At 65.1% G+C, this 8,902-nt stretch overlaps 1 protein-coding gene across 2 annotated transcripts in view; it reads left to right on the top strand.

Moving 5' to 3' along the window:
* CUNH10orf76 (chromosome unknown C10orf76 homolog) overlaps positions 1-8,357 on the top strand; it is an 81,045-nt gene extending 72,688 nt beyond the window's left edge. For both annotated transcript variants that reach the window (XM_019555567.1, XM_019555568.1), the window contains exons 24-25: positions 7,416-7,532; positions 7,727-8,357. In XM_019555567.1, the coding sequence (XP_019411112.1) occupies positions 7,416-7,532; positions 7,727-7,819 (210 nt within the window). In that variant the 3' untranslated portion in view covers positions 7,820-8,357. The remainder of the gene's footprint in view (positions 1-7,415; positions 7,533-7,726) is intronic.
* Positions 8,358-8,902: the final 545 nt, after the last annotated feature.

Below are 8,902 nucleotides of genomic sequence, written 5' to 3'. Positions count from 1 at the left end.
TCCCCCCTGCTCAGACTGGTTTGGACTGGGGGGTTTTCCCTTCCTCTGCAGCGGGGGCATGGCCTGGGCCTGGGCCTGGGCTCTCTGCAGCGTCCCTGACCCCCCGACAGTAGCAGGACGTTGGCGGCCACGGCCCCCCTGTATCCCGGGGCTGGGTACGAGCAAAGCCTGCGGCTGTGTTGGGGTGACTGTCGTGTGGCTCCGAAGTTGGACACAGGGTTTGTCCGGGCTGGTTTGGACGGCGCTGATCCGGCCTTTGGACTGGATGTTAACCCCCAGCTCCCTGCCAACCCCGTGGCTCTAGGATTTCTCAGGTTCTCTCGTACCTGCTCGGGCTCCTTCCCTCCAGATCTCCATCAAGATTTTACAGCCTCATTAATTGCTAATGGCTGTTCCCAGAGCCTTTTGCGCTTGGTGGCTAAGTGCTTTCTCCTCTTTCCTTTCCAAGCTTTTGCACTCTTGTTGGGCTGTGCCTGGGGGATTTGTTGGCGGGTGCGGGGCCGCCTGAAGTGCCGACAGACTGTTAATGAGCCAGCAGCAGCCGCTGCACAGTTGCAGATCCTAACGATTTCGGGAGGGCCCTGGCAGGATCCCTGTCCCTTGGCCATGGCAAGGTCTCCCAGAGGCATCCACAGAGGTGGGCTTGTGGCAGCCGGGCCATGCCATCCCTTGCCCCTTGGCTCGTGAGTCTTACCAGTTGAGATCTTTAAGATGCCACAGAGGTTCAGCAAGATTTATGCCCCACTCCATGCCGCAGTGCAAGCGAGCGCCTCTCCAGCGCCGGCACGTCGGGCTGGGGCTCTGATTTTGGGGCGGGGAGGCCAGGAGCTGTGCAGCTTCTCCAGGGCAGGGCAGAAATGCTGCAGCAGCAGACAGCATGGGGCCCACAGGGAGCCCAGCCAGAGCGTCGGTCTGCCCGGGCAGGGACTTGAAGCGCTTGCTTGACGTCTGGCTGCTGAGACGGAGCTGGAGTGGAGTGAGCAGGGCTCCCCGCGGGCAATGGGCTGCTGGGCTGGGAGGAGAGGAGCAGGGAGGGCTGATGTGTCCAGCCGGCGGGGAGGGAGCTAGCAGCAGAGCCATGGTGACCCCGGGCCAGTTCCCTTCCTGTGGCCACGCTTGGGTCCCTTGATGCATGTGCAAAGGCCCAGAGAGGCACACACGGCCCCAGCCGTCTGTGTGCTCTGATGCTTGGCGGCCTCCTACCAACCCCTCCCGGCTCTCGCACGACCCACGTGCTCATGTTGGCGACACGTTGCTGCAGGAGGTGGGAAATGCCTCTGCCAGCCCCTCCCTAAGGGTGGCTGGCACCCAGCTGGTTTCCAGGGACCCGCGGTTTGCAGGTGGGGGTTAGAGGACATGGTAGCTTCTGCCATGCTGGAGCCCTGTGTGCAGTACCCAAAGGGCAGATCAGGTGCCTTGCTGGGGCACCCCTTCCCTCCCCAACCCTTGAGGAGCTGCCCGTAGCTCCCGGGAGACTGGGGGTGATGCCAGCAGTGCCCAGAGCACAGGGTGAGGACAGAAGGGGCAGAGCATCGGTTTCCAGGCTGGTTCCCACCGCAGCTGCAGCGCAGCCTTGGGCATGCACGGGGCTTCCCAGAGACTTCAGCCGCGAGGATCGACTCGGTCCCCGTGGCTCCTGTGGCAGCTGTGGCTGGGCCCAGCGGTGCTGGAGCTTTGTATTCCCAGCCTTGTGAGACATCGGCTGCAGCGTCCAAATGAGCTCGTCTTGGCCTTTTGTGTCCACAGTGCCACCCGCGGCAGGTGGGTCTGTGAGGCTAGCCTTGCCCACCCCGTGCACTGGACCTCGTGGGGGGCATGTCTCAGCGCCAGCCACGTGGGTCTCAGCGGTGCCAGACAGTTCGCCGGCAGGGCCGGGCATTGCAGGAGATCTCACTGGGGTCTCTAAGTGCGTGGCAGCTCGACAACCCGCCGCAGTGCTCTTTCAGCATCATTAGCATCTCAGTATCGTGGCCAGGGAATGGAGCAGATACAGCAGCTGCTTCGCTCCCTGCCCCTCCACTGCTCGCTGCCCGAGCTTGGTGCCAGGGGCCTGTAGTCTGCAGCCAGCTGCCCAGCTCACACCCCTGCACGCAAGCCTCCGGCCTGGCCCAAGGGGGCTGGCAGCCTGCGGGACAGGGCTTGCAAAGTGTGGGGGCCTGAATGCCGTCGGTGGAGGAGAGTGCCTCCCAGGATTTGTCCAATCTCATTGTGAATCTGGGTGCAATTTCAGCCTGATGCATCAAGGGATCAGACACGTGCATCGGTCGCTATTGAGCAGGGAGTGTGGGCATGGCCTCTGCACCAGACCTGCCTGGACCTTAAAGACTGCAAGGGCGAGAGGAGCAGGGGGAAAAGCCCTGCTCAGACCCAGTCACGCTCCCTTCCAGCCGCCGTGTGACACCAGAGACTGGGCAAGACGGACCCGGGTCTGATGCAGGAAATGGCAGCTCTTCTCTTCTTATGATGCCTGGGCTTGAAACACAGCAAGGACTTGGTGCACGTGTGTGTAGTGTGCTGGAACGCGTCTGCTGAAGGGGATGGGGAAGAGCAGCCGGACCCCGAGCTCTGGGTGAAGAAACAGACATTGGGAAGTGGTGTCAGGGTCTTACGTGCTCAGTGCATTGCTTCCTAGCTGTGTATTGCAGCTCACGCAGCCGCGGTCCCCATGCGAGCCCTCGATGCCAGCCTGTGTGCAGCTCTGCTGGCGTCGGCGAGGTCTGGGTTATCTCCATCTGTAGCAGGTGGCTGGAACACTCTCGGGGGCTCAGTCTGACAACGGGTGGCTGCGGCATACTCCCAGCTGGACCCGTCCTCTTCAGCGCGGCCAGTTGTTTCTCTCTTCGAGGGACAAGCGTTGACCCTAATCCTTCTGCCAGCTGCATCCCATCCCGCTGCAGGCTCTGACGCCCGGGTCGGAGAGGCCTGAGGGACGCAGATGCAGCTGAGCGGTCTGTCATGGGAGTAGCTGAGCTGCTGGGAGCTCCCTGACAGGGTTAACGATGTGCTCCTTGTTTCCCGAGGTGCAGTGCCATTAAAAAGAAAGAACCCCGTTAAGACCAAAATAGGCATGCAAAGCGCTAGCAGTTGATGCACTGCAAACGAGGGGCCTTAAGATCCAGAGAAAAGCAGCTGAGTTGTAATCCCTGAGCTGAAGCCTGGGAGTCCTTTCAGCAAGCAGCGTCGGCCTGTCATCTCCCCGCTCAGCCAGGCAGGAAGCAGAGACCCAGCACCTGCGCTGGGACCCAGGACCATAGCACGACCGAGCCGGAAAAATACCCCTGTTGGCAAGCCAGTGGCAAGGAGGAGCTGTGTGGGCACTGCCCCTAATTGCTCTCTGATGCCTAGGCTTCCTTGGAAGGGGGAGGTTTCCTGCCTGGATACACAGACATATGCAAAAGAGGCCCCTGGGAGATGTGGCACCTGCCCCTTCAGCGATGGCTATGCACGTTGCCTTCCCTCGCACTGGACAGCTCTGATGGGCATCAGCCTTCGTGCCAGAGGGGTTTGCAGGGCACCAAGGAAACGCAGCCGCCTGTTCCCAGCAAGTGGAGGACGGGGCCATGAGGGCTTTATCGCTCCCCTGTCACCCTCTTCAGTAGCTGCAAGTGGCTGGGATCGCTGCCAGCTTGGCCCAGGGGGCTCCGGGGTGAGCATCGCTGCCCATCGGCCTGTTAGAGATCATCACCCTGCATGCGCTGACATCCCTGTGGCCTCCGAGCACGGAGCTGGCTGGTGGTCCCTGCCACCTGGAAGCAGTGCCAGAGAGGAGTCACCTTCCCCAGCTCCCGGAGCACCAGGCGCGTTGCCAGCAGAGCCATTTCATCTGCTCCCTCAGCAGTAATCCCTCCTTGGTCCATCCTCACGTCTGCCCGGGACCGGTCAAGGAGAGCAGTGCAGCAAGGCCCGGCGGGCCGGGGCTTCCCCTCCGGCATCAGCCCTGAGGATGGTAGCCGGGGCATACGGGGCTCAGCCTGGCCCCCCAGCGCTGTCTTGTGCTCCCAGCTTTGTCGCAAGGTAAAGGAGCTTTTCCTCCCCTTCCTCTCCAGCTGGGTTTCTGGGCCACCTCCAAGTGTCTCTTGGTGCGTGATCTGCTTGACGGGGCCCTGAAGCCTCCCTGGCCCGGAGCTTGGGAAGACACTGTGCGACTCACCCCGAGGGGAGAGAGAGTTGCATGTGTTCAGATGCGCGCAGCTCAGCGATTGCCATGTCGATGCGGCGTTGTGCCGTCAGGGCATCGCCAGCCCAAACCAGGGCATCGGGCTCCCTCCCACCCGTAGCGCCTCGGTGCTGCCTTTCCCTTCCAGCCGCAGGCAAAACCCCAGGATGGGCTCGGCGCGTGCCCTCCTAGCAGGGCAGGCCTGTCCATCGCGGCCCATTCGCTCGCCCAGGGCTGGGGCAGCTGAGCCGAGACGCTGCCCCCGGCGCCAGGCCCATCACCGCAGGCCCCGGGAGGGGCGTCTCCTGTGAGCCAGGACCTGGAGATGCTGCGTGGGAGGACGGCGTGGTTGCTCCCGGACCTCGCTCCGGTTCTGCAGCTGGGAGCTCGCCACCACCGCCACGTGCCCTCCGTCAAGGGGAGCGCTCTCCTCGCTGCCCGAGGCCAGGGACGCCTCCGACAGCCTGGCCCCTTGGGCCGCGTGGGTGAGATCCACGTCTCGCGGCGGTGATCCCTCTCTCCCGGCTGCTGTCAGAGCCGCCTGGCCGCCGTCCAGCCCTCAGGACCTTTAGCAGCCAAGGTCTCCCCGGGACCCAGCGTCTCCACGGTGCTACCCCTGCGGCCATCCCACGTCCCTGCCCCAGGCCCCGCCTTGGGACGTTCCCTGGCCTTGCTCCCTCGATGCCGTCAGGAAACCCGCACCAGCCGTCACCTCTGCCGCCCAGGCGCCTTGCTCATCTCCTGCTCGCAGGCAGGTGCTGGGTCCCCGCTCGCTGGCTCCAGCTGGGGCTAATTAAGCAGCTCAGTTCTGGGTCGGCGGCTCCCGAGTCTGGCACCGCTGTGAGCTGCCTCCGTGCTGCGGTGAGAGCTGCGGGGCCGTGCTCTGTGCCTCTGGGCTCTGCCCCTTCCCCCATTGCCGGGACTTTGGCTGCGTTCCTTGGTGCTCTCCGTCCCGGGAGAAGGGGGGACTCTCCATCACTGGAGGGTGGACGGGCACTGGGGGGTGGTCTAGGTGCAGCGATGCCCGTGCTCTGCTGGGGGGTGCTCCCGGCTTCTGGGCTGCGCTGGTTGCCCTCACGCCCCTGTTTCCGCTCCATGTGTCGCTGGGGTTTGAAGCCTCCCTGAGAGGAGCTGGTGCTGCTGCAGCGCGAGCTGGAGACGGGGCTGCACCGACCCCGCAGGGTCCTGGCTGGAGGGTCTTGCCCCCGCGCCCAGGCTCAGCCCCATGCTGTATGGGGGCAGGAAGGGATTTCCCCCTGCTCAGACTGGTTTCTCTGGGAGGCTTTGCCTTTCTCTGCAGCGGGGGCATGGCCTGACCTGGGCTTCCAGCAGCAGCAGGCCGTTGGCGGCCACGGCCCCCCTGTATCCCGGGGGCAGGGGTGGGGGCGATGCCTGGGGCTGTGTTGGGGTGCCTGTGTCGTGTGGCTCCAAGGTCAGACATGGGGTTTGTCTGGGCTGGCTTGGATGGGGCTGGACGTGACCCCGCAGCTCCCTGCCTGCCCCGTGGCTCTGGGACTCTGCGATTCCTTCCGAGCCGGCTGCTAGAAACCGCCTCCCTGCTCCTCCGCCCCGTGACGGTCCCGGGTAGGTGATCCATCATGGATGAGTGGCCTTGGTGTCGCTGCAGCCTGGGCCCCCTCCGGGGTCTCTGGTAGATGCTCCTCCGAGCCGGCTGCTGCAATACGGGGCCAGGCCAGGCCCGGCCAAGCAGGGACCTTGTGCCGGCTCAGCTCCCTTATCCCGGCAGCTGACTTCTCCCGTGCTTCGGGTCCCGGGGATCTCGGCAGGGGCCGTTTATCATCAGGCTGCGGCTTGCCCTGGTGCCCTGCCATGTATGGTGCTGCTGCCACGTCCCTGCTTGAGCCAGGCTGGACATCGTCCGGTCTTCAGATGGTTTCTTGAGCCCCCACTTCCCGTTCATGTCAGTTTGTTGCCTGAGAGCAGTTGCCCTGAAGCCAGCGCTGGGGTGGCCGAGAAGGGCCCTGACCCCACCGGTGTCCTGCAGGGAGCCGGTGCCCACTTGTCTACCCCGTCCAGCTCCGCAGCTGTGTCCCTTCCCACGCGAGGCTCCAGCCGCCTCACCTTGCAGGGACAGGTGCTGTGGGCTGGCTCCCGGCAGCTCTCTGCACACAGCGCTTGCTGCACAGACCAGCGCCAAAGCAACCCGGCCTCGGGATGCTGCCAGCCGACGAGAGCCGGCAGCTCGTTAATGCGTTCACACGCGCACACACTCCCAGCGCGAGACCCCGGTGCTGCTCAGGGGCCTCCGCAAAGCAGGCATTGAATGAGCAGCAGGTCGGGGGTTAACGTGGGCGGCAAACGATGCTCCCAGTTCCCCGGTACCCTTACGCTGACTTCTCCACCACGGAGGAAGCCGTGGTGCAAGCAGGGGAGTTAGTCTGTAAGGTGTATGTCTCTCCCCACCTGGAAGAGACCTTGAGGTCCCCTTCTGCAGAGTGCAGCTCTCCCATATGGTGCGGCTGGGGAAGCTGGGCCCGGCATGTTTAGCTACCAACACCCAAGGGGGTTTAAGAGCCGCCGAGGCCTCCCCAGGCCCTCTGGACCCACTGGGCAGAGGCAGAGAAGGACCCAGCTCCTAGCCTGCGATGGCAGCTCCCCTCCACCCTGGGGGGAAGCGGAGCAGCCTGCAGCGGGTTCACCCCGGAGAGCCTCGTGTGCAGTAAAGGAAGAGCGATGAGGCTGTGCGGCCGATGGTCTCTTTGATCTGCGCTCGGGCTCCTTGCGCCTGGTATTGGGTCACCCAGTGAGCGGCGAAGCCTGCTGCTCCTGCACGCCTTTGCCCTGCTGCAGCTTAAGTAGAGTTCGGCATTATTACGACTGAAACCTCCACACCAGTCGCCCTGTTTGAAGCCCGTGCTCGGCCTGGCCTGGCCGGGGCCACGAGTCCAGCCGTTCCCAGGGGGATTCTTGCCTCTTGCCTGTCTCCCCCGGGACTGGGGCCATGCTAATAGCATCCCACTGCGGCAGCAAGGCAGCCCTTTGCCAGCCCCGTGCTCCTGCATGCTCGTGGCCAGCAAGCACAAGCTGCCCGGGGTGGCAGGAGCAGCAGGGCTGAGCATGGGGAGGTTGGAGCTGGGGGGTTGTGGGGCAGGGACCCGTGATGCCAGCTGGCCTGACTGTTGCATGAGTCGGTGGTGCAAGAGGATGGCGGGGGTGAATATCCTGAGCCTGGGGCCGGCTCTCAGCTCCCACGCGTGCTGGCCCCTGCACTCACCGCTGCTCTGTGCCGCCCGGGCAGGTGCTGGAAGTCGTGCGCTCCAACTACGACACACTGACGCTCAAGCTGCAGGACGGGCTGGACCAGCACGAGCGCTACTCCGAGCAGCACAAGGAGGCCACCTTCTTCAAGGAGCTGGTGAGCCACCCGGCACCCCCCGGCTGTCCCGGGACACCAGCCTGCACAGCCCCGGGTCTCCGTTCCCTCGAGCCGGGCTGGAGACGGGCAGCGGGTCCCGAAGGCAGAGGCTGCGGGTGCCTGGAGCCCAGATGCACCCGCAGCTCCGGGGTGGAGGGGGACGTGGGCATGACCTGGCTCTTGTGTCCCGGCAGGTCCGGTCCATCAGCATCAACGTGCGGAAGAACCTGGCATTCAACACGCTGAGCCAGGAGCTGCTGCTCAAGGAGTTCTCCACCATCTCCTGAGCCGGAGCCGCCGGGGCTGCCCGCACCCCCACGCGTGCGCTTGGTTCAGGACGCTGTGCCCGAGGAGAGATGGGCGGATGCACACGCCAGGGGCGCAGGCCAGGGGAGGCTGCCCCAGTTCCAGACCCCCATCCCAGCTCCTTCCCCCCACTTCCTGGACACTGCTGGGAAGTGCCTGACTGCCCCCCGCACCCCGGGTCGCGGCCACCCTATGGCCCCAGGCCGTTTCCACACCAGAGCAGCGCTGCACCCCTCTGCCCCTTCTCCGCTGCCAGCTGGGGTGGAGGGGGCACCATGCGGCCCCCAGAGCCTGCCTGGGGCTGGGAGAGCCCAGGAGAGCCTCTGCCCCTTGCCATGCTCCTGGCAGGGCCCTGGAGCGGGCGTCTGAGCCTGCCAGGCTGACACGGTCCTGCCACCCCGCGGCTGCCCCCGGCTGGGCCGGCCCGGGGGAGGGGGCTGCGCCACATCACTGATCCGCGCACTGTCCGCGGCTGTACCCACGCCCCCCGAGGGGGAATAAACAGGACGCTGTGAGCTTGGTGTGTACCCACGTGCATCAGAGCAGGGGGGCCTGCCTCCAGTCCGGTGATGGAGGCTGCCCCCACCCCGAGCCACAAGGCCTGCCCCCGGCCCTCTTCGTGCACAAGGAGGACGTGCCCATGGATGGCAGGAGAATTTCCCGTGGCCCTGGGCATCTTTGTGGGGCAGGAGGCAGAGCCGGCAGGCTCGTCAGCTGCCCTCACCGGTTTGATCCAGGCCCCTGGCCCTGCTCCCACCCTGTAACCGGTCCTCCAGGACTCCCCCGCGGTCACGCATGCCCTACCGGGTGCACTGGAGCCCACTCCCATAGGGTCGTGGGCTGGAGAGCCCTGGTAAATCGGGCAGAGACCCCCAGCCCGGCTGTACTGGGCCATGGGTCTGGGGGTGTCCACTGCTGCCAAGGGGGCAGGGCCAGGCTGGTGCTAGCAGGACACATGGGCAGTGTCCTGGGGGTGGGATGCCCAGGGGACAGCTGGGCTGGGCTCCGCTGTCCCTGTTGCTGTGGTTCGGGACCTGTCCCCTGGGCTCTGGTCCAGCCCAGCC

The sequence above is a fragment of the Crocodylus porosus genome, unplaced genomic scaffold, assembly GCF_001723895.1.
Source record: "Crocodylus porosus isolate Cpor-Errol unplaced genomic scaffold, CroPor_comp1, whole genome shotgun sequence".
Lineage (NCBI taxonomy): Eukaryota > Metazoa > Chordata > Crocodylia > Crocodylidae > Crocodylus > Crocodylus porosus.
The sequence above is the reverse complement of the archived record's forward strand: the minus strand, read 5'-3'. Positions and strand labels throughout refer to the sequence as shown.